The following is a 26,015-nucleotide window of genomic DNA, read 5'->3' as shown; positions in this document are numbered from 1 at the left end:
AAAAAATCAATATACTTTTTTTGCTCTAAGTCTAGTTTTAAAATTTGATAAAAAAAATTCATTATTGGTGAGATTTAAACCCATAACCACATTGAAACTTTAAATGCATATCTTAAACCACTAAGCTACAACCATTTATGTTTAAAATTACAATAAATATAACTAAATATTTTGATATTTTTAACAAATGGGCTGCCCTGGGGAGTGGGTTGCCCTAGCCCGAGGGTTTGTCGGGCTTACCCCAGGGTCGACCCTGGTAATGGGGTCATCATTCTTTGTGTAGGGGTCGTCAAATCTTCAACGAAAAAGGAATTTTTTGCCAAAAAATTATTTTTTGTGATTTAAGCTTTCAATTCAAATTTTAACCTTATTGAAAGCTTCCTGAAGCTTGTTAGAACTGAAAACAACTTATTGACATCAACTCGCTCAATTTTTTCACCATTTTTAAAATTAAAATTCGAGAGTTTTTAGAATTTTTTTAATTTCGATCAAACATGCATTAAATCTCTTGAAATTTGTTTAAAAATACTCCCAACATTATTTACAAACGATTGAGATAATCATTCAGTTGTACGTCATTTTTGAGTTAGAACTCAAGAACAACAACTCTATTTTCTAAAATTTTAAAATTAAAATTGGGTATATTTTTTGAGGTTGATTGTTGAAAATTAATTTCGACAAAATGTTTGCAAATGATCTTATTATCAAATTCAAATGAAATAATTAGATAATCATGCAATATTGAAGAACACATAAAAGATATACATTTCAATTTTTGTTTATAACATAATTATAACATGTTAGAATTAAGCCAATTCCATTAATGAATGGAAATAAGATTGTAAATAAATAAAATCAAATAAAATTCACACAAATTCAAACGTGAATTAACGGTGAATTTAATCCAAATTATAATTAAATATTAATTGTTTAATTAATATTTAATGCCTAATTAGAAAATTAAAGCATAATGTTAGGATAAACATTTAACTTAAAGTGGCCTATTGGCTAACGTATGGACTCTTCAATTAGCTAGCATTGAAGGTCTAACATTGCATTTCTGCAAATCAATGTATAGACTGATGTTAATTAGTTATGGATTAATTAATAAATGAATGAGCAATATATATTGCTAATAAACGTTTGGATGGTTTTATTTGAAGATTTAATTCTCAACAATATATACTCATTCATTATTAATTTAACATCACTAAATCATCTTATATTTTCTCACTCTAGAATTCCAAAAGTCCTCTTCTTGTTTTGTGATTGTTCTTCGAGTTCTTTGCTCGATATTTCCGTTGAAACCCGATGATAGTTCAGGTATGCTGGTCAAGTTCGACGAGTAGTGATTTCAGTGCAGAATCAATATTGGATTCGTTGTACCCTGAGAGACAGCCATCTACGATAAGCTCCTGCACAAACGAGAGACGATGGAACTGTTTTAAGGGAAATGTGTCTAACAAATGCCTCGAATCAACATCTCAATCTGGTGATTTCATTCTTTGTAATATTGTTTTTCTTTAATTTATTTGTAACATTATTTTTTATATATATTCTGTTATTTCAAGACAAGATATCTAACAATCTTAAAACAGTCTCATTGTGCTAAACTATTTAGTAGTTTGCGCTATCGAAATCTGTTGTCTTTGATGTTTCTGAAATACGAGATGTGATGTTACAAAAGAGATGATGAACGATGCTTGAAGGATGAAGCTAAATCTAAATCTTTTAAAAGAGTTGACAATGGTTATTGTTTAATGACGCTAAACTTAAAAAGGGCAATATCTTATTTATATATATATAATGCTGAGATAATATTATATATATTGGAAAAGAAAATAGAAAAAAAGTTTTAATTAATAAAATTAATTAATTGTGTTATTTAAAATTAATTATAATTGAAACATATGGTTTCAGTTGTATAATAATTAATTATAAATATATACATTCTTAAATTAATTAAACGTGATAATTAATAAGAATATGATAACTAAGAAGAGATAATATATTTATTTATATAAGTATATATTGTCTTATATATTACATTTTGATTATGATGTTAAGTTATCAGTTTAAATGTGTATATATTCATTTGTTGACAGAATTTAGTCAAATATGAAGTATAAGTTGTCTCCGGAAAAAGACAAAAGGTCATAAAAGTGGTACAACGATAAAAAGGTGCATTGGCGTAGTGGTTCAAAGTTCAGACGCAATTGTGCGTGGTGGAAGGGAGGTCATGTGTTTGAATCCAGCTGATGAGATGATTTCTTTTATAGAAATCAGATTTGCTAAAATGGTTGTGGTCATTGATGTTAAAAATCATTCCAATTTCTTGTGTAGAAATTATGAGTTGAATGGAGGGGCTAAGGTCATTGATGTTAAAAATCATTCCAATTTCTTGTGTAGAAATTATGAGTTGAATGAGGGTAGTCAATGATTTCTTTATAGAAATCAGACTAGCTAAAATGACTTTAGTCGTCATTGATATTGAAATCATTCAAATTTCTTGTGTAGAAATTATGAGATGAATGGGATAGTCAATGATTTTTTTGTAGAAATCAGACTTGTTAAAGTCATTGATGTTGAAACCATTCCAATTTCTTGTGTAGAAATTATGAGATGATGTTGGAGATGAATGGTGTAGTTAATGATTTCTTTATAGAAATCAGACATGAGTCTTGATGTGAAAATCATTATAATTTTCTTGTGTAAAAATTATGAGATTGATGGGTTGATAATGATTTTTATAATATATATATATATATATATATAATGATTTGTCTAAATGACATTAATCATGAATGTTGAAATCATTATAATTTCTTACGTAGAAATTATGAAATGAATGGGGTATCCTAACGATTTCTTATGTAGAAATTTAATTTCTCAAAATAATGTTGTCATTAATATTTTGAGACATTTTAATTTCTTGAGATTAAATAAGTTGTTTGTGTTAGAACTTATTCTAATCATGCATTTAAAGAGACACGGCTATAGAAATTAGTCTCGGTGAGAATAAACTACTCATATATGTTTTGAGAGTGCATACTCACTTCACGTCGATTATTGTTCAAAACATGGCAATGTAAGTGCTTCAATTAAGACATAAAATATATTTGTAGTTATATTTAATTTCATTATTAATATAAATCACGCATATTAACTAATAATAGGATGATTCATGTTCATTCATAATAAGTATGATCACCTAAAAATTTATATACATATATAAATAAAGATTTCTTTTCTATCTATTTTATTTTAATAGATAATTTTGAAATTTGTCAAAAATTATGTGTTCTTTGATTGACAAAGATTTGTTATAGAATGTTAAATGTAATCTAATTAATTAAGAAACGAATAATTGATGACATGAATATTTATTTATATAATTAGTTAGTTTTCTATTTGATTAGAGATAAATGGTCAACATTCTAATTAAGTATAATAATTAATATTCTCATTAATTATCATGTATTTTTTAAACGTATTTTTCTTGATAAATGAAATTATATATATATTTGTTTAATAATATATGACATATTATTTATTAGATTACGTTTCTATGTTATTGACTATATATATTATAGTTGTTTTGTCGTGGTGACTAAAATTAAAGAAATAATAATATACAATATCATATATATATATATATATATATATATATATATATATATATATATATTAATTTTGGTTTAATATAATATATTTGATATACATTGTTCAATGCATCATTAAGACTTACTTAATTTGATAATTTTGAAATCAAATAATTACAAGGAAAGTCTTGTTTGATTTGAGAATAATGTGGCAAACGTGCCAATATTACTGGATGCAAACGTGCAACCGAAAATAAATGTTTAAGCGGCTTCGGCCAAAGATGCTTGAAACATTATGATTTTTTTTGTAGAAATAATGTGACATGGTGAATATTTATTTGATTAAATATACTAATTTCTTTTATAAAAATAATGTAATGAAATAAATATTTAATTGATTAAATATTATAATTTATTATGTAGAGATTATGTAAAGAATGATTTATATATTAATAAACATTCTAATCTCTTGTATAGAAATTATGGTTTATACAATTAAATATTTATAATATAGTTATCTTATTCATTGTATGATAAGTATAAAAAAAAGAAATTTGTAAAAGAATTGTGTGACAAATTCTTGATTAAAAAATCATTAATTTAAATCATATAAATGTGTGTGATTTAAAAAAAATGGTACCAACACGAATTTGGGGGAAAATATTTTATTGATAATAAAACAAAAATAATTGTGTATATTATGATAAATAAAAGATAATTTATTGTTAGAGAAATATGTTATGTACAAAAGATAAAGTTGCGTAACTTTACAAAAAGAAATAAAATAACAAGAAGATGTCTTGTTTGTATTTTCTAAGTTTGTGCTCAAATTGATATTATAAATTTGAATTTTGAAATCAAGAAACGTGTCATATTTTGACAATACTTTCATAAATATTTGAATAACGAATGTCTTCAAAATGATTTTATGAAATAAATAGAAAGAAAAGTTTATAAAGTCTTGACATGACTTATAAAAAAAATTATAATAATGATATGAAAAATTGATCATACTTTTATTATAAAGTGGATGTGACAATTATATATCATGAAGACAATGAAAATTGTTTCATTACGTATTTTTTGTACGATATTATATTGTTGAAAATTACGATAAAAATTAATAAATTCATTAATGATATGAATTGCACTACACGAAATATCATGTTGTTATCAAATAATATATTGATATTATTAAATGAAAGACTTTACGTGTACAAGTGAATATGTTTACACTTGAAAGTGCAATCTACGTAAAAAAAAATTCTAAGAAAATTATGATTGATAGATTAAACGTTATAATCTATAATTTGACTTATGTCAAAAAAATAAAATGTTTTTATGCAAAATATATAATCATTTACACGAAGGAGGAATAGTTCAAAGACATTTTGTCTACTAGTTAGCCAAGTAAACAATATTTTCATAAAAAAAATATTTAAATGGTAAGCATGTACGAATGACTATGCTTCTTATTAGAAGATATTCCAAGATTATAATAAATTTCTAATTATTAAAATAATAATTTTAAATTAGATAAGTTTAGAGTCAATGACAAATCTAGACATACACGTCTTAGACATAATATCATTAGACTGCACTCTCTAATGGAGTTATCAAATTTGACTATGTAAGTCAAAGATAACATTGTGGATCCACTAATAAAATTATTGAATAGAGAGTTTGTTTGAAAATATTTTAAGACATCAGCCTACTATAAGTTGGTATGAAGGAAAACCCAACCTATGCAGACTGGAGATCCCAAAACTAGGTTCAATGGGACAACCTAATTGTACTAACTTGGAAAATTATTGTTGAAGATTAATCCTATAACGAAACAATATATATTTTGACGAGGATAAGCATATCGCTTTTAATGATTCTTTGTGAGCAAAGAGATCACTATGTGAGAGAGAAATGGGGCCGCTTTGAAAGATTTGCACGGCTCAATTCTAGACCCTCTTACAGAACCAGGCACGTGTTCCATGGCCAAAATGGACACAACCATGAGAGCATGAAATGTATCAGAGAGAATTTTATGTGAAAGTGTGTTATCGTTTACACAAATGGCAGAATAATTCAAGGACATCCAATCTACTAATTGGCTAGTGAAGTTATATACTTTCATGAGGAAAGGTTTAAAAGGTTACACATACCTATCCTATGTACAATTCAACTGTTGAACCTTTCACTATGTTTATCTTTCAATTTCTATTAACGTGGGGATTGTTGGAATTAAGTCAATTTCATTAATGAATGAAAATAAGATTGTAAATAAATAAAATCAAATAAAATTCACACAAATTCAAACGTGAATTAACGGTGAATTTAATCCAAATTATAATTAAATATTAATTGTTTAATTAATATTTAATGCAAAATTAGAAAATTAAAGCCTAATGTTAGGATAAATATTTAGCTTTAATTGGTCTATTGGTTAACGTATGGACTCTTTATTTAGCTAGCATTGAATGTCTAATATTGCATTTCTGCAAATCAACGTATAGACTGATGTTAATTACAAATGAATGAACAATATTTATTGCTAATAAACGTTTGAATGGTTTTATTTGAAGGTTTAATTTTCAGCAATATATACTCATTAATTATTCATTTTGCATCACTAAATCATCTTATATTTTCTCACTCTAGAATTTCAAAAATCCTCTTCTTGTTTTGTGATTGTTTTTTGAGTTTTTTGCTCGATATTTCTATTGAAACCCGGTGATAGTTCAGGTACGTTGGTCAAGTTCGACGAGTAGTGATTTCAGTGCAGAATCACTATTGGATTCGTTGTACCCTGAGAGACAGCCATCTACGATAAGCTCCAGCACAAACGGGATACGATGAAACCGTTTTAACGGAAATGTGTCTAACACATGCCTCGAATGAACATCTCAATCTGGTGATTTCGTTCTTTGTAATATTGTATTTATTTAATTTATTTGTAACATCATTTTATATATATATATTCTGTTATTTCAAGAGAAGATATCTACCACAACATTAATGATTGTTTACATTAAATTGGAGAATACTCCTACACACTTGTTCATGTTTTTGGTAGAACCAAAATCGAGCTTAAAATCTCTCTACAAAATTTTCTAAAAACTTGAAAACTTAAAAGAATTTTAATGGCGGATTGGCGGATTAATGTAGAGAATGATTGATGGCTGTTCTAATAGTCTTCACTGGGGTTTCCTTTTTGATGGCTTGTTCTAATAGTCTTCACTGGGGTTCCTTTTATAGGAGGCCCAAGCCAGCAAGTGGCTTAAGTCGATCTGATTTCGGACAAAAGCCATTAATGGTTGTCCACTTTCTTAACCAAATTTTATCTTTTTGTCGAGTAAGACGACCTAAGCTTGTATGTAAAATGATAACACAACTACTATGATCATTTCTATTTTTTAATTTCAACATTTGGTCAATGAATGAGGAAGATAAGTTCAGCTAAATTTTTTTAAGAAATGATCGTTCTTATCCTCTTGTTGCGAGGAAGAAGACGAAGGCTTGACCATTGGGCGCTCCGTCGGTTCATGTTTAGCGTCGCATGACTTGGGCGTTGGCTCTCAGTGTAAGTGAAATTTGATTACCCAATTGAAGAAGAAGGGTTGAATAACTTGAATTGTTTCTGCAGATAACTTACCATATGAACAAGTAGCTGGATTGGAGCAAATGTTTCATATGATGGACACTGATAAAAATGGACATTTATGTTTAGAAGAACTTAAAGATGGTTTACAAATGATTGGTCATAATATTCCTGATAATGAAGTTCATATGTTAATGGAAGCTGTAAGTGATAATCATTAGTCATTACAAATAAAAATATGAGACATTTTTGTCGTTCTTTCGAATAGGCTGACATTGATGGGAATAGAATGCTGAATTGCGAGGAATTTGTGACAATATCTGTTCACTTGAAGAGGATAAACAACAACGACGATGAAGAACAACTTCAGTTAGCTTTCAAGTGTTTTGACAAGAATGGAAGCGGTTACATTGAATTTGAAGAACTTAGACAAGGATTGTTAGAAGACAATCTTGTTTCTTCTATAAATGATGAGGTCATTCGAGATATCATCTTCGACGTGGATCTAGACAAGGTAAAAATAAGTTATAATTATGTATGACCTTGCCGGGAAATGATTAAAAATAAATACATAGGATGGAAGGATTAGCTATGAGGAATTTCGAACTAGGATGACAACCGAAGTAGAGTGGAAGATGGCATCGAGGCAATACTCGAGGGCAATGCTGAATGCACTTAGTCAAAGGTTGTTTAAGGATAATAAATCAATACCATATCAACCAGTAATAAAACCACATAATACATAAACAAGATAAAAAAAGAGAGGAGAATGAAGAACAAATTCTCTATGGATATTTGATGCGGTGCGAGTCGAAGAGGCGTTTATGCGAAAGTTGCAGCATCCGAAAATATCTCGCAAGTGTCAGATTTCGACGATTGCCTAGTGTTTTTCGGGCGGAAACGAGGTGTTGTGAAGAAGTCATGGCTTTGCCATGAGGTGTGATGGTTTAAGGCCATCTGACGACGTTTAGGGGTTCAAAATCGCATTTTTATTAGTTTCGGGTGTTTTTTGCAATTTATTAAAAGTTGTTTATTTCTTTTGCAAGCTAGGGTTTGAGTATTTAAAGAATCTTAAAACACTTTGTTATGGGAAGATTATTAATCAAAAAACGAGGTTTCCTCAATATCTATCAACTTTCGGTATTCGTAAGAATCAACGAATCTTGATAAAGGTTCATCCTAGCCACGCACGCTGCATCAGTTGGTATCAGAGCCCAGTCGACCCTGAGGTATGTCGCCCCGAAGACAGCCGCGCAACCCTACCCCTGGTGCTGATGATGGTGACCTTGCTGAGTTGCGACGTGAAAACGCTGAGTTTCGCCGTGATAACGACGATTTGAGGCGGCAGGTTGAATGGTTGACGCAACGGATGGATGCATCTATGCACATGCACCACCCTGAAGATGATGTTACGGTGACAGGTGAAAACCCTCTCGGTGGTCTTCGGAATCATCGCTGGGAGCAGGCTTTCAGGGTGGACATCCCTAAGTTCGATGGTAGTCTACCACCGGAAGAGTTTATTGATTGGCTTTCTCAGGTTGAAGAGATTCTGGATTTCAAGGAAGTTCCTGCAGATCGTCGTGTGGTGCTTCTGTGTTTAGCAAACTGGATCTCAAGAGTGGATACCATCAGATTCGTATTCGCTTGGGTGATGAGTGGAAGACTGCCTTTAAGACTCGTGAGGGCTTATATGAGTGGCTGGTTATGCCGTTTGGTCTGTCGAATGCTCCTAGCACCTTTATGCGTGTGATGAACCAGGCTCTTCGCCCTTTCATTGGGAAGTTTGTAGTCGTTTACTTCGACGACATCTTGATTTACAGTAACAGCGAGGTAGCACACCTCTCCCATCTTCGTGAGGTGTTATCTGTTCTCCGGCGTGACAAGTTCTATGCTGCTTCCTCGAAGTGCACATTTCTTACTGATTCTACCCAGTTCCTCGGTTATGTGGTGTCTCGGGAGGGCCTGAAAGTGGACCCAAGTAAGGTACTGGCTGTCAATCAGTGGCCCCGCCCCTCTTCGATCACTGAAGTTCGCAGTTTTCATGGCTTGGCTTCCTTCTATCGGCGTTTTATTCCTCACTTCAGCAGTGTTACGGCTCCTATCACTGATTGTATGAAGGGGGTTAAGTTCTTCTGGACGGATGATGCCGAGGCTGCCTTTGTTGAGATCAAGCACCGACTCACTTCAGCCCCTATTTTGGTTCTTCCTGATTTTTCCCAGCCATTTGAACTGCATTGTGATGCTTCGAAATTGGGTATTGGGGCTGTACTTAGCCAATCTGGGCGTCCTGTTGCTTATTTTAGTGAGAAACTGTCTAGCGCTAAACTTTGTTTCAGTACCTATGATATTGAGTTTTATGCTATTGTCCAGGCAGTCAAACACTGGCGTCATTATTTATTTCAGCGGGAGTTTGTCTTATATACGGATCATGATTCCCTCAAGCATCTTGGTGGTCAGGACAAGATTTCTCATTGTCATGCTTCGTGGGTCTCTTATTTACAGCAGTTTACTTTTGTGATTAAACACAAGGCTGGTGTGTCTAATCGCGTGGCTGATGCTTTGAGTCGTCGTCATGGGCTGTTGGCGGAGATGCGTGTCCATGTACCCGGCTTTGATTCGTTTGTGGACCTCTATCGTGATGATCCTTTCTTTTCTCAGGTCCTCATTCGCATCCAACAGGGGGATTCGAGGGACTTTGTCTTGGAGGATGGGTTCCTTTTCTGCGGTGTGCAGCTGTGCATTCCAGATTGCAGCCTGCGTTTGAGGATGATTCAGGAACTCCACAAAGAAGGCCATGTTGGGCGTGATCGTACCTTCCAGCTTCTTGCAGCTTCTTATTTCTGGCCTTCGATGCGCAAAGAGGTGGGGCGTTTTGTTGCTCGCTGTCGTGTTTGTCAGTTGGCTAAGGGCGCTTCGACTAATGTCGGGTTATACTTGCCTCTGCCTATTCCCACTCAACCATGGTCTGATGTCAGTATGGATTTTGTCCTTGGGCTGCCACGTACCCAGCGTGGTTCTGATTCGATTTTTGTGGTGGTTGACCGATTCTCGAAGATGGTTCATTTCATTCCCTGCAAGAAAACCTCTGATGCTGTGGCTGTTGCACAGCTTTATTTCAGGGATGTGTATCGCCTTCATGGACTTCCTGCCTCCATAGTTTCTGATCGGGACACTCGCTTTGTGAGTCACTTTTGGAGGAGTCTTTGGCGTTTGGTTAATACTCAGCTGAATTTTAGCAGTGCCTATCACCCACAAACTGATGGCCAAACTGAAGTTGTTAATAGGTCTTTGGGGAACCTTCTGCGCAGTTTAGTTGGGGATCATCCTAAGGCTTGGGATCTGAAGCTGCCTCAAGCCGAGTTTGCTCACAATCATGATGTTAATCGCTCCACTGGTTTCAGTCCTTTCCATGTGATTTACGGGCTGTCTCCGCGTGCTCCTCTTGATTTGTTAGCGCTGCCCAGCAAGGTGCGTCCTCATTCCACTGCTGCGGATTTTGTTGGTCAGTTGGCTCAGGTTCATCAGACCACTCATGACCGCTTGGTTGCTGCTACTGCCAAGTACAAGGAGAAGGCTGATTCGAGAAGGCGTGCTGTTGATTTTGAAGTTGGTGACTTTGTGTGGGTTATTCTGACTAAGGATCGTTTTCCAGCTCATGAATATAGCAAGCTTGCTGCTAAGAAGATTGGTCCTGTTGAGATTGTGGAGAAGATCAACCCCAATGCTTATCGTTTACGCCTTCCCAGCCATGTGCGTACCTCTGATGTGTTCAATGTGAAGCATCTTGTTCCTTTTGTGGGTGAGTCTTCTTCTGATGAGGACGATGCGGTTCCAGATTCGAGGACGAATCTTTTCTACCCTGGGGGGAATGATGCAGTGCGAGTCGAAGAGGCGTTTATGCGAAAGTTGCAGCATCCGAAAATATCTCGCAAGTGTCAGATTTCGACGATTGCCTAGTGTTTTTCGGGCGGAAACGTGGTGCTGTGAAGAAGTCATGGCTTTGCCATGAGGTATGATGGTTTAAGGCCATCTGACGACGTTTAGGGGTTCAAAATCGCATTTTTATTAGTTTCGGGTGTTTTTTGCAATTTATTAAAGTTGTTTATTTCTTTTGCAAGCTAGGGTTTGAGTATTTAAAGAATCTTAAAACACTTTGTTATGGGAAGATTATTAATCAGAAAACGAGGTTTCCTCAATATCTATCAACTTTCGGTATTCGTAAGAATCAACGAATCTTGATAAAGGTTTATCCTAGCCACGCACGCTGCATCAATATTATAAGCTAGATTGAATTTTTTTCATTTCCTTTTTTTTTCTTGAATTGTTTTTGTTATTATATGTAAAGTTCAAATTCTCAATTTTTTTAACAAAACATTATGCATATAGACCCAAGTACTTTTGTTATAAAAGAGAATATCAAATATTTGAATATCTTATGATAAAATTATTTAACACCAAGTCGTTGTAGTATAGTGGTAAGTATTCCCGCCTGTCACGTGGGTGACCTGGGTTTGATCCCCAGCAACGGCGTTTGTTTTTAGACCTTCTTCTGATAAGAGTTTAAAAAAACGGAGTTATTTGTTAGATCTTGTTCGGAGGTTCGATCCTCGACAACGGCGTTTGTTATTTTATACCTCTGAAGGGTATTTGAAAAATAATAATTTAAAATATATAATATTTTGGTTGATATTTAAATTATATAATATTTTGGTTGATATGATCGAATAGAAGTGTAGTGAAAAAATGTTTTTTTAATTTGAATAAGAGTTTAAAAAAAATTAGGCCTTCTTCTGATAGGAGTTTTAAAAAAAAAACGGAGTTATTTGTTAGATCTTATTCGGGGGTTCGATCCCCGACAACGGCGTTTGTTATTTTAGACCTTAATTTAAAAATAATAATTTAAAATATATAATATTTTGGTTGATATGATCGAAGAGAAGAGTAGTGAAAAAATGTTTTTTGAATTTGAATAAGAGTTTTAAAAAATTTAGACCTTTTTATGATAAGAGTTTTTAAAAAAAACGGAGTTATTTGTTAGATCTTGTTCGGAGGTTCGATCCCGGCGTTTGTTATTTTAGACCTTATTCAGATAAGGGTTTTTTAAAAAAAACTAAGTTATGAAATAACCCAAAACTAACAAGACCTTAATTAAAATTAATCATTGACCAATAAACCAAACTAAATTAACTTACACTAATCAAAATAAACCTAGTTAAATTAATCAAAATATAATGCAAACAACAAGAATGATAGTCATAAGAGTACTGATAAACCAAATTAAACACATTTAAAATTAATCAAATATAAAGAGAGAATGCAAACATGATACTAAAGATTGATTTTTTGTCACCTCTTGTGTTTCCTTCACATTGTAAAGCCCTGTTTTTGTTAAATTAAAATTAAAATTCTCCTTTCTTTAAAACTAAATATATAAATTAATCCTCTAAAGTTTAGACTGATTGCAAAATCCAAAAGGCTAAGGAACTTTTGAAGGAAATATGCAAGTCTTCTGCATCGAAAATTTGAAACATCGAAAAGTATAACCAACGTTTGAAGGGAATATTCAAATCTCCGGTATTGAAAATTTGAAACTATATATGAAAAGAAATCAATATCCAAGTTTCAACAATGGCGATGATTGCACATCTGGAATGTAATTGAAGTTCAACGATTAATCGAATCTTGACAGCTTCACGATTCTTTAAAGCTCTAGTTTTTTCACCTCTTATGCTAGCTGTCTCCTGCACTATCTTCTGTGTTCTTGCTACAATCCCCTTGACTTTCAGGATTAACTTCTGACAAATTATTCTCTAGTGCTTTAACCAAGTTCTCAAAGTAATTCCGGGTAATGCTGTAAAAATATCAAATTATAAGGTTGAGGGGTGGAGCTGCCAAAACAGAAGCAAGAACAAATAATTTTTTTATCTTGTGTTACCTTGTTAATCCTGCAAGCTTAGCTCGGAAATCATTAAAATTAGGTGGAGGTGAAGGACATACAATTCTAAGAAAAATCTGTATATCATGTTCAGCACAATGATGAAGCCTTTCGAGACAAGACTCAGCTTCACCTGCGCAGAAAAATACCATATGATTGTTAATAAAACAGACAATAATGCAAGTATAGCTGTTAAACTGTATTATATGTCATCAATCTACATACCTTGCAAGTACTCAAAGAACCGCCTCTTAGCATGTTCACGATATGGTAGGTAGAATCCATAAATATAACTCCACTGAAGAATGCGTCTACATTCAACTATCTACCGGCATAAATACAGATAGGAAAGAAAGGAGAAGATTGAGTTAAGAGTAACTAGTATCAACATATTTAAATATTGAACCATAATGATCTTAACTTTTGCTTCATACTATAACATTTTAAATCACAAATGCCTGAAAAGGCTTCTCAGCTATGCCAGGGCACTAATTTTTTTGAACTTTGTATAAAGAAAGATGATAGAGCAAGAAATGTACCTGTTGCCAGGCATCTATGATGAACTTCAGATGGGCCTCAGGTTGTGATTGTTTTACTATAAGCTTTTGAAGCTGTTTTGCAGAAAAGGATATTCAATTATAATCAATGATACAAAGGTCATGAAAGGTATTCACACGACAACACAAGGCCAGCAAATTAATAGTATTTTTTTAAATATCTACTTCTATTTAAAAAAAAATGAAAGATGTGTTCAAACGTAAGAATTTTAAATTCCAATAAGATTAAAAAAATTTCATCCCATACAAGCCTAATTTTTCGGATTGAGGCGAACGCGCGAATCCTGAGACAATCCTTACGCAAGTGTTGAAAAATGAGAAGTCATTAATTCTGAGTCCGCCGTCAACAACGTCAAACTTCGTTGAGTCCCATCTCACCAAGTGAGTGATTTTATAAGAGTTCGAGCTGCCCCAAAGAAAATTCTTAATGAATGTGTACATCCTGCTGGCCACCAATGTAGGGATAGGGAAGAGTGACATAGTGAATGTTGGGATTGTGGCAAGGAGGTTCTTAATGCGGACCAATTTGGTGCGAGAAGTTTGTTCTTCAAAAGAGCCAACCTGATTCTCATTTTCCAACTTGGACCAACATGTTGAAAATACGAAGGCAATTGGATTTATTTGGCCGAGATGTTGTGAACAAAAGCAACAAGGAAGAGGGCATGTTTGATCTGTTTGGTTTGGAAAGAAAGAAATATGTTAGATGAATTTGTTTTGTGGAGATGAAACTATTGGAACCCTCTACTTATGCCTACTCCAATTATTAGCGGAGGTATAGAAGGACGTATGATTTTTCTCAAGAACAATAACACTACTCTGATATCATGAAGAACGAAAGGGGAATGTTTGTGGAATTATTTTCTCATGTCTTTGATAGGATAAACACCCATATAAATACATAAAAGGTAAATAGCCAATATTGATAATAGTAAATAAGTTAAGTTGTGGTACTTGTCAAGACTCAAGAGCTCCGGAGACTTTTCAAGAGTTAACGGGATTAATCTAAATTTCTATTTCCACGTAATTAAGAACCAATCTTGAAACGATGGCAGAAGAAACGCCCTAGATGAAGATGCGTGTGTTGAATCAAATGAATTGTTGGCTCTAGATTCTCGTATTATTCCATAATTCCATAATACAAGCACTTAAAGGTACCAAATACCCTATTCCAAGTCCTATTATTGAGACGTCCATTGGAGTTCACAACATTTGTTGACAATAATTCTGATGATCTTTCTTTGAACATTGCAACATCTTCAAGAGTTCTTGCCAATTCACACGGGAAGCCATCAGAAGAGCAACCTAGTTCTTTTGTGCTAAATTGTTGGAGACACTACATTTGTTGACAAGATTTCTGATGATCTTTCTTTGAACATTGCAGCATGTTCAAGAGTTCACGACAATTCACATAGGAAGCCATCAGAAGAGCAACCTAGTTCTTTGTGCTAAAGTGTGCAGAGGAGCAATACATCTTTCGAGCAAATGGCTGAAGAAGCTCCATTTTTGGGAAGTCGATTTTTCCATCTTGTACTATTGGAGATTAACTAGATATTTCGACTGATTCATCTTACTTTTCCCCACACGATGCACATAAATGAAAGGTATTTTCCGAATTGTCTTTCAAAGAGGAAGATGGTGTTTTCTTCAACACTCAACATCGAGGGTTTTGGAAGGAGGGAGTATTGGTAAGGAAGGGAGACTAGGTTCCGAAGGGTCAATCACACAACGACACGTGGCCGGCAAATTAATAACAGTATTTATCCTTCCAGTGTATTATAACAGTAGTTACCTTTCTAGTTTTTTATCTTTCCAAAATAAGTAGGATAATAGTTACCTTTCTAGTTTAGGGCTACACTAATATAAAAACATATATAATAAAACATATATGAGAGATTCTTGTAACCCCTATCAAACTGCAGCTACTTATTAATAAAAGGAGGAGGCAGAAGATTAAACATTTACACTATATAACATCATTGAAATAACATCAAAACCAAACGTGAAATTATGGGAAACCAAAAAAATATAATGTTGGCCTAAGCAACATCCCACATTAAATTTTGATACATTAAGAACAGCTGCCTTGAAATCAGCCATGATAACAAATAAACTCGTGAATAAGCAGCTCAAGTGGACTTACATTCACAGTGTGCAACTCATGTAGATCAACGAGAGCCTTCCTCCTCGACTGCCATCATTAAAATCTTTTAGACATATGTCATGAAGTTGACATAAGGAGAAACATAATAATAATAATCGCTTAAAATGTCAGTGTGATACCACAACTTAAATTCAAAAGTTATACCATTGAATTTGCTGCCCAGCGATCATGGTAATGATTATACATCTCCAATGATTTATCATGTGTCTGCTTCCTCACTGTGTCATCATGCTATTAGGTTGCAGAGGTAAACATCAGAATCATTAACATATTCCAAAAATATACATTTAAATCACAATGAGATAGATATTAAATCGCAAACATTTACTCTTTGCTTGTCTCTCTTATAACTGTTACAAGCAATGTCGTGGTCATTCTCATGGTCTGACCATTTCCCAAGACACGTCCTGCATAAAGAACAAAATACAGAAAAATATCAAGATTATCCCTAAAATGGTGCTTTATCCAACGATGGACATGTCTATAGAGATAAGAAATCTATACCAGCAAAAAATAAAGTTGCAAGGTGGCCTACACATTATGCGCATACACCCAACACTTTTCTCAATTGGGACCTTACACTTGGGACATGGTTTGGTATTTTGAGTTATCCTGTTGGTAATAAAATGACATAGACGTTTTAACAAACTCAAGATAAACAACAAAAGATAACCAGCAGCACCAAGAAAATATAAAAATCTTACCAGTTTACACTGTTAAAATAATAATTAACGTTTGAAAACCAATTTGCAACAGTGCTGCAGTCTACAGAAGGGTGGGATTCTTCTGTGCACTGCAATTTAAGGACATAAAAAAACAACTGGGTAATCACAAGAGATGGGATCTAGAAATCATGCATCTTACACTATTAATTAGCAACAAGCCACCACTTACATTCCAACAGAATCTATGTGAACAAAGGCATGTAACATCATAGCTTTCACTACCAATAACGAATTCTACAGCATACTTACAGCCTGGAGCAGGACACCATTTTATCTGCAAACGAATTGATTTGTAAAGAACCAGAGTAAAAATCAACAAGAAAAGGGTATCATTGAGAAACCAGAATCACAATGACTAATTACTTTGGATATATAAATAAACTTTGCATGCTAACTATTCTATAAATTGTGATTGTGAGCATATTTCAATTACAATGCACATATTTGTCTTTCCAATAGACATTATGTGTAGTCATTAACATAATCCTCTCTATGGTTCGTGGATCCTCCTCTCTTTCCCATGTATCCATTGAAGTGTCCTGACTCCTGACCAGGAATGGTGTGTGTCAAGTGGCGCATTGGTGCCTTGAGTGAGAATGATCACTTGAGATAGGCTTCTAAGAATCAAAATACATGAAGAAAGTCCCCTTCTCTTCAAAATTCTACATGGTATCTGAGCTTTAGGTGTCATTTTAGGGGTTTCTATTCAATCGTCTTCAGCTGGTTCCTAGACAATGGTTGTTGTAGCCATTGATGGAGGGAGGGCTACAATAGACTAAAAATATAGTCTTTTGTTCTGGGTTTTTTCTACTATCAACTGCAGAAACCAAAGTGAACCTTAAATTCAACTATCTTCTTCCTTGCTGCCTATTGATGCTATTAGAAGGGCTTTCAACCCTCGCGATTACCTGTCACATCCTGTCGACGACCAGCCTTCAAGGCTCCGCGAACCAGCGTTGTTGCTGTGCTCGCCGCCGTTCTCCGTTGTATTGCGTCCTCATAGTTTTAAACTATGATTATAGTCCTCAGAGTATCATAATGTTTGTGATGTATTCCTCGTATTATAATGATATTAAACCACTATGCTAGTTCCAAAAACATTCCATTAGAGTGGGTCACGATTAAATTTTACGTTCTTAACAGGTCACAACAAATGGTATTAGACCATTTCTTTCTAATGATGATTAGAAGATCAATAAGTTTAAAGAAGGGTGCGGATAAAATTCTAAATCAATTGAACACATTTAAAAAAAGCACCGTGATTTGAGGAAAGATGTTTATGAAATATCTCAAAGATTCAAGACAATTGAAAATGAGTAGTTGAGACAAACTTCAAATCTTAGCTAAATCTGTAAGAACATGGTGAATCTGAACAAAACAATATAACTCTCGTTAAATCAAAGATCGAATTAATTTTCTCATTACAAATGACAAGAAGGTCCAAGAACGCATATATCGGTTAAAATAGTGCAAAAAATTCAAGAAACAATATTCAAGTGGACCAAGACTTAACTTTTCTGAAATTTTGTTGACAACCTTTATAAGAAAGTTTCTCGGGACAGTCTAATCGAACTCAGTGTGGGTCTATAACAAAACAACTCAATATGAAATTTGCTCATTTTGGCAGTAGTAATCTCTGGGATTAGATAACCAAGATTACGAGATTCTTTGATAATCATCACGTGGAAAATGATGACCAGGTGAGTTATGTAGCCTACTATTTGGAGGGATTAGCAGTTCACAAATTACTCAGATGAAAGATGGATAATATCGTGGACAAAAAAAAGGACATCGAGCCGTGGTTGTGGAATTTAATTGAATTAGTCAAGAAGATGAACTAAATGACTACAACATTCTGAAATAGATGGAGATGAGATAAATGACACCACATATAGATAAATATTATACTCCCAGTTTCTTGAAAAGATTTGAGTCATCTAGCATTGACTAATTAATGTGAGTCATCTAACATTGACTAATACATTTCGACCAACTCGACATTGACTAATGCATCTCATCAATCTGGTATTGACTAATGCATCTGAGTCATATGATATTAATGCATCTCAATTATATTGGCATTGAGTAATGTATCTAGGTTATCTGACATTGACTAGTGTATTTAGGAAATTTGTGAAAAGATGATAGATATGAAGAAAGTAGGAACATTTAACAAATATATTAATATGTTCACCAAGTTGGTTTCTTATAGTAAGTTTCCAACATTCTTTGGACTTGTTTAATATTAGAAATAGTTAACTTGTCATAAGGCAACTCTAGATCAGAGAGATATATAAGATAAAACATATGGGCATTGATTAAAGAATCTAGGAAGTATTTGGAAGAGTTTAAGTCAATGGGGAGATTTGTTAGCCTTAATTTGTTTGATACAAAGAAAAAGAATATTGAACAAAATGAATTCTTTTTTTAGTTATGTTAATAAAATAATATTTTTTATTGTCTTTTGATGCTTACTAACATAGTATATACTTTAGATCCATAAGAAACATTGCTAGTTTATTTACGTAACCTAACCGAAAACTAGTTTTGTCGTCTTACAACAAGATGGGGTTCTTAGATCATAGTCGTAACTAGACAATGGTTCCAAAATCACGAGTTCATCTAATAGTTTCCTGAACTTAGAGAATTTATTTTAGCGATGGGATGTTTGCGAACTATTATTTACTTAATGTTTTTATTTGATATCAACCCACAAATCTAGCATTGTGGTTGTTTATGAGTAGTTGACCTTAATATCTTTTTGAAACTAAGTACAAAATCTACTAATTAACTATGTAATAAACTAAGTTCAAAATCTATATTTTTAATAAACTGTTATCATTTATATGAATAAATCTCTTACTCATCAAAATTCTACAAATACTTTTCAATTGAAAATACTTATTCACAACATCCAAAAAAAAAATAGTACCTTAGGGTTCTCTTCAACATAGGATCTGATAAGGAATTGAGCATACTTCTTTTTATCTTTTTTTAATGCCAAAGAGTTTATCATATCTTGATCAACAACAGCTATACAAGTTGGATAGGGGCATCTCAACATCAAGCACCCAGCACCATCACCAATAGAAACCTTGATGTAAGCTATAAAACAATCAAATGTAAAGATAGAACATATTAAGATTTTCTTCTAATAAATTTAATTGCGCCCCAGTTTAATGTCGCAATTAATGTCTACGTATTCAATACTTTGTATAGACATCGAAACAAACCTTTCCAACAAGTACGACAAAAAAAGTGACCACAAAAAGTTGAACGAAATTGTCGCAAAGGGTAACTCTCAAAACAGATATCACAAGTTACCTGTCAAAATATCCAACATTCATAACACATTTGTAAGTTACAAAATGATCATAAATAATGCATAACTTACTTTATTAGTATTTGGGTATTCAACAATTGGCTCTTCTAATAAGCCCACAGCCTTGCGAACACTATTTTCATCAGTAAACCATGCGTCATGTACATTGGTGGCACTCCTGGGCAGTTCAATTAAATATTTATTAAATCCTTGTGCATGCAACTAAAAGTTTTAGAAGAATGAAAACAGAGTTTTCAAATAAGGCAATGGATCAACGTTGAACATTTTACCAGTGATAATATTGAAGTAAGATACTTGCAGCTGCTCTTGGTATCGAAAGAATAGTAGCGAGAGTTGTGATATCCTCCTCTTGACGAATTCGAATATCTGCCTCTTCTATGACATTATAATTTTTCTGAAACAAATTGAGTAATTAGTTTGAATTAATTATTTGAAAACCATTTGATCTGTTTTCAGATCAATCACCACAATATAATTCACCTCTTCCTGCCTAAGAGACAGGGTCATATATTTGTCAATCAAATCGTCATAGAGGTGGTCGAAGTTGTTCTGCTCAGCGGAGTCGCCGCCAAAGGAATCAAGTGACTGATCATGATGATGGGTATCGTCATTGGAATCCATTTGTAAAGAACAATCAATATCAAAACCCTAAATTTGTCTAGTATAGCTTCTTCAATGTTTGGGGAGGGAGGTAGAAGAAATTGTAGACAAGGGATATATGAAAAATGATTCTTCATTTCTCATATCTCATGCTGACTCAATTTTTAGTAGTCTAAGACTTGTTTGATTTGGATTATCTGAGATTTGATTTAAACAATGTGAGTTTGATTGAAATGGTTGATATGAATAAGCCCAAACAAACAAGACTCGAAAAATAGGTAAAGATTATCACATATATACATTCATGATATATTTACTTTATTTTTTATTTCTTTATTTTAAATATAAGATTTTGGTAATCTTATTAAATAACTTTTTTACCTAACAAAAGTTATTTCACTTTGAAAAATATTAGTATTCAAGTTATTTTGTAATTAATCTTTTTCTAAATTTTATTTTTATATTATTTTTTTCAAATCATATTTATTATATTTTTTTAATATTATAATAGTATTTATTTTTATATTATTTTTTTTCAAATCATATTTATTATATTCAAATAGGTAAAGATTATCACATTCATTAATGAAATTCATGCTGGTGGTGGGACCCATATATTTACTTAATTTTTTCTTCTTTTTTATTAAATTATAAGATTTTGGTAATCTTATAAAATAAACTTTTTACCTTAAAAAATGTTATTTTTTAACTTTGAAAAATATTGTACTCTAGTTATTTTGTAATTAATTATTTTCTACAATTTATTTTTATATTATTTTTTTCAAATTATATTTATTCTATTTTATTTAATATTTATAATAATATTTACTTTTATTTCAAATAATTAATTTTTTAACATAAACAAAAAAAAAAATCTAAAAAAACTTTTATTTTTTAATGAAATTGCAATAAATTGTTTAAAAAAAAGTCAATATTTAAATAATTCCAAATCAAACTACCTTACTATTTCAAATTCTTTTCCATATTTGAAGTTATTTGTGATTATTGGTTGGGTAATGAGGTTAGGAATAAGAGATTTTTTAAGTTATTTAGAATTAATTTTTTTGGAAAAAAAAATTGATAAAATTTTTTAAATTATTTTAGTGTTTAATTGGTGCAATTATTATATTATTATATTTAAAATTTAAATGTTATATAAATAAAATAAAAATATTTTAATATATTAATAAATAAATTGAGTGATCGGATAGTTTAAAATATGATAAATGAAGTTTAAGTAAAAGAATGAAAAATAAATCATTATATCAAATTAGTTAAATTAGTTGGCTTAATAATTCAATTCGTACTCTTCTTTATTGGGTGTAAATGGGAATTTCAAACTTATAATTTTTTTTATTATAGAAGATGATGGTTGGTATTGATGATTTCAAATGTCGTTAAATTATCGTCTATAAAATATTTATAAATAAATAAAATATTAATATCACTAATTTAATTATTGAATTTCAGCAAATGTTTTGACTACAAATTTTAGTAGTTAAATTAGGGAATATTAATCTTTTGTTTAATCATTTATAAACGTTTATATAAATTATAAATTAAAGAAGTTTGAAGCTATTAAAGAGTTTTGTATAACTTTAACCGTATATATCCTTAATAAGGAATCTCGATTAGAAAATTCAGCCATTCATTCTTTCTAAAAAAAAAATAATTTTTTTTTTAAGTTAACATTCCTTTATTATTTATAAATATATAAACATATTTTGACCAAATTATTTTAAATTAAAAAAACAAAGATTAATTTTCCTTTTTTATAAAAAAAATAATGTCATATCAAATAAAACTTAATTAATTATTATTTAATCACAATTCTCATATTTGGGTAAAAACTTTTTGATAATATTTTGTGACAACAAATAAGTTTCCAACAACTAAATAATTGATATATCTCATTTTCATAATCGGACAAAGTTTATTTAATTCATTAAGTTAGGATTATCCTGTGTGTGACGCAAAACAAGTTAATTATCGATTGCAATATATAATTTTTATATCTCATTAACATAGATTTGTCAAAACAAAGTTGTTTTTAGCTTAAAATAATAGTTCACGATCTTTTGATTTTATCAGCCCAATTCTCAAATTGGGATTCTTTAATGAGAGCGGTTGAGATTTCAGACTTCTTTTTTTAAACTTTACAAAACTAAATATTGTTAAAGTTATACCAAACGAAGTAACGATTTCAAACGCCGTTAACTTATTATTTATGTGACATTTATAAATAAAAAATATATATTATTAATTTTACTACCGAATTTAAATAAATTGAAGGTCTTGATTATCAAATTTTAAAGAGAAAAATATTCCACCAACAAGGGTGATCCGAAGGCCATCGATGTAAGGAAGTTTCTCAATTGGACTGTCTCACTCGCCTCCAATAATGATCCCTCCCCAATTGCTAAGGGAGTTCACTGAATGAAAGAAAGAAAGGGTTAACCTTAACTTTTTTCCTAAGTTCATATATAAACTCACCAAACATCGCTCAATAAATGAAGTCCTTCCATATTGACGAATCTTAACACGTAAGATGTAGATATATAAGTGACATAAGACAACACATACACTATAGAAACAAGTTATAAGCAGTAACAAGCCTAAAAATTAAATCTCTAATCAAGGAAACAAACTTGTTTGCCTTAAAAGAGAAAAAAAATAAGAGTTTTTAGAAACCTGGTAAAAGTTGTTGATCGATCTCTTTTATTATTCCTAAAGTAAATAAATAAACTATTCTTTAAATTTCACACGTTTCACCAGTCACGTGGCTTCAATTTGATACCCAATCAAAAGTTATGTTCGTTAAAGTTCTCCAAAAAAATAAGGACTTGTTGCATGCGAAAAATAATTCTCCTAAACGTAGCGATGTGTTTTAATTACCATCTACGTGACTTTCAACGCTCGCCTCTCAATGGTTGCATCCTTCTTTTTCCATTTTTATTTTGTTATTTTTTTCAATTTCCAAAATACTTACAAAAACAAATAATATTTTATTAATAACAAATAAATTCATTTAAAATATATATATATATATTAACTTATTACTCATTTTATATATCTTGGTTTATCTAACCCAAAATAAATTGATGACTTCAAAAATAATTATTTATTTAATAAAAAATTGAAATATATAATATATTAAATTATTCAAATTTAATCTATTAACTATCATATTATTTATTTATAGTCCGAAATTAATTATTTTTGGAGTCCAAACATGACGATGACTCCAAAAATAATTATTTATTTACTAATACGTGTAATAAGCCCGTATTTTAAAAAACAATAACCTCGAAATTTATTAAAATATATAAACTATAAAATTGAAGAGTAAAAATGAGTGTTTACTGTATACAAATATATAATATTTTACGTTTACAACGTAATTTTAGAGATAATTTTTGAGTTCATTGTTTCGTGACACTCAAGAAAGAGCATTTAAGTTATGCCTCTATGCCTATTAAAGAATGGTCTCTAATTTATAAAATTTTCCTTCATTTAAAAAATTGAATTTCATGTTTCATTTATCCAATTATTTTTCAAAATCCTAAATATATATAAGTATAAAATTTTAATTTTAAAGTATTAAAAAAATGTCAATACCTATCATTGATACCGAGAATTATAGAAAAATGTACCTAAAAAATTTCAAGTAAAAGATATAAATTTTAAAAAATAAATCCAAACAAGTCTTAAATTAAATATGTTTTTTTTATTGTTCTAAAAATATTTTAAACGCATTTATATATATTTTTTATTTTTTAAAAATAGTTGGGATTTTAAAATGTTAAAACATTAGAAATAAAAAAATAAAAAAAAAAAACAAAACAAAAGGCCTAAAGGACATTTGGACCGGGCGCAGAATATGACATCAGTTATTGGACACGGTTCAGGAGCGACTCTTGGTGCGGTTTGGATGCGGTCTGGGCCGGGGTCAATGCGGTAGGGTCTGCAGTCAATGCAGAGTGAGGCACATGTGGACCAAGCGTGGCACAAAAATGACTCGAAGGTTGGAGGTCGAGTTTTGACTGAGTTGAAATTCGACTTCAACTATGCTAAGGTCAAAACTGCCGGTTACTCAAACTCTAAACCAAACATGGGAGGTTTTCGAAGACCATTTAGAGCATGCCTTTAATAGTATGGACTATCATTCTTCATGTATGGGGCATCTAATTAGGAATTTTTGGCCGATAAAATCAATTTTTGTGATTTAAACTTTCAATTCAAATTTTAACCTTATAGAAAGCTTCCTCAAACTTGTTAGAACTGAAAACAACTTATTGACATCAACTCGCTCAATTCTTTCACCATTTTTAAAATTAAAATTCGAGAGTTTTTAAAAAAATCTTAATTTTGAGCAAACATGCATTAAATCTCTTGGAATTTGTTTAAAAACACTCCCAATATCATTTACAAGCGATTGAGATAACCATTAAGTTGTCATTCTTGAGTTAAACAATAACTCAATTTTCTAAAATTTTAAAATTAAAATTGGGTATTTTTGATTGAGGTTGATTGATGAAAATGAATTTCGACAAAAAGTTTGCAAATGATTTTATTATCAAATTCAAATGAATAAATTGGATAATCATGCAATATTGAAGAACACATGAAATGTACACATTTCAATTTTTGTTTATAACATGAACTGCAACATTAATGATTGTTTACATTGAATTGGAGAATACTCCTAGACACTTTGAAGTTTTTAGTTGAGCTAAAATCGAGCTTAAAATCTCTATACAAAATTTTCTAAAAGCTTGAAAGGTTTCTTTTAACGACGAATTAGTGTAGAGGATGATTGATGGCTTGTTCTAATCGTCTTCACTGGGGTTTCCTTTTATAGGAGGCCCAAGCCAGTAAGTGGCTTAAGTCGATCTTTTTGGACAAATGTCATTAATGGTTGTCCACTTGCTCAACCGAATTCTATCTTTTTGTCCAATAAGACGATCTAAGCTTGTAGCTAGGTAAAATGATAACACGACTACTATGATTATTTCTATTTTTGAATTTCATCGTTTGGTCAATGAATGACGAAGATAAGTTCGACTGAATTAAGGGGTCGTTCTTATCCTCTTGTTGCGAGGAAGAAGACGAATGCTTGACATTGGGCGCTCCGTCGGTTCATGTTTGGTGTGGCATGTCTTTGGCGTTGGCCCTTCCATCTGGCCATGTGACTCATCATTGGATTTTCGCGTAGCTTAAGCCTTGTTTGATTTGAGTCAAGCAATTTTGGTCTCGTTTGGTCTTTTTTTTTTTATTTATTTACCAATAAAATAAACAAATTAATTAAACATAAAATTCATTTTTTTTTTCTATTTTATTTATTATTTTGTGTATTTTAAAACTTTATTTTTATTTTTATTTTGGGATTTAAGTGGCCACGACATTTTTTTAAATAATTATTTTATTTGTGTAAGTATAAATTTTAATTATTTTAGTACCATTTAATAAACATTTTTCATAAAATAATTATTTTTGACTT

The 26,015-nt window shown here is 31.5% G+C and overlaps 1 protein-coding gene and 1 non-coding gene across 2 annotated transcripts; one reads left to right on the top strand and one right to left on the bottom strand.

The window, feature by feature from the left end:
* The first annotated feature begins 11,652 nt into the window (after positions 1 to 11,652).
* TRNAD-GUC lies at positions 11,653 to 11,724 on the top strand. The gene has a single exon. It is a non-coding gene; the product is annotated as a tRNA-Asp (tRNA).
* Positions 11,725 to 12,924: 1,200 nt separating this feature from the next.
* On the bottom strand, positions 12,925 to 20,536 carry LOC124925600 (probable E3 ubiquitin-protein ligase ARI8). Its single transcript, XM_047465652.1, has 15 exons — positions 20,396 to 20,536; positions 20,185 to 20,309; positions 19,967 to 20,072; positions 19,806 to 19,896; positions 19,505 to 19,677; positions 16,742 to 16,846; positions 16,552 to 16,640; positions 16,352 to 16,459; positions 16,176 to 16,254; positions 15,992 to 16,078; positions 15,827 to 15,874; positions 13,669 to 13,740; positions 13,355 to 13,454; positions 13,130 to 13,262; positions 12,925 to 13,045 (listed from the first exon to the last, which is right to left on the bottom strand). Exons 1-15 carry the CDS (start codon positions 20,534 to 20,536, stop codon positions 12,925 to 12,927), a joined length of 1,578 nt encoding a protein of 525 aa, XP_047321608.1.
* Positions 20,537 to 26,015: the final 5,479 nt, after the last annotated feature.

Source organism: Impatiens glandulifera, chromosome 1, assembly GCF_907164915.1.
Source record: "Impatiens glandulifera chromosome 1, dImpGla2.1, whole genome shotgun sequence".
NCBI classification, from domain to species: domain Eukaryota; kingdom Viridiplantae; phylum Streptophyta; class Magnoliopsida; order Ericales; family Balsaminaceae; genus Impatiens; species Impatiens glandulifera.
The sequence above is the reverse complement of the archived record's forward strand: the minus strand, read 5'-3'. Positions and strand labels throughout refer to the sequence as shown.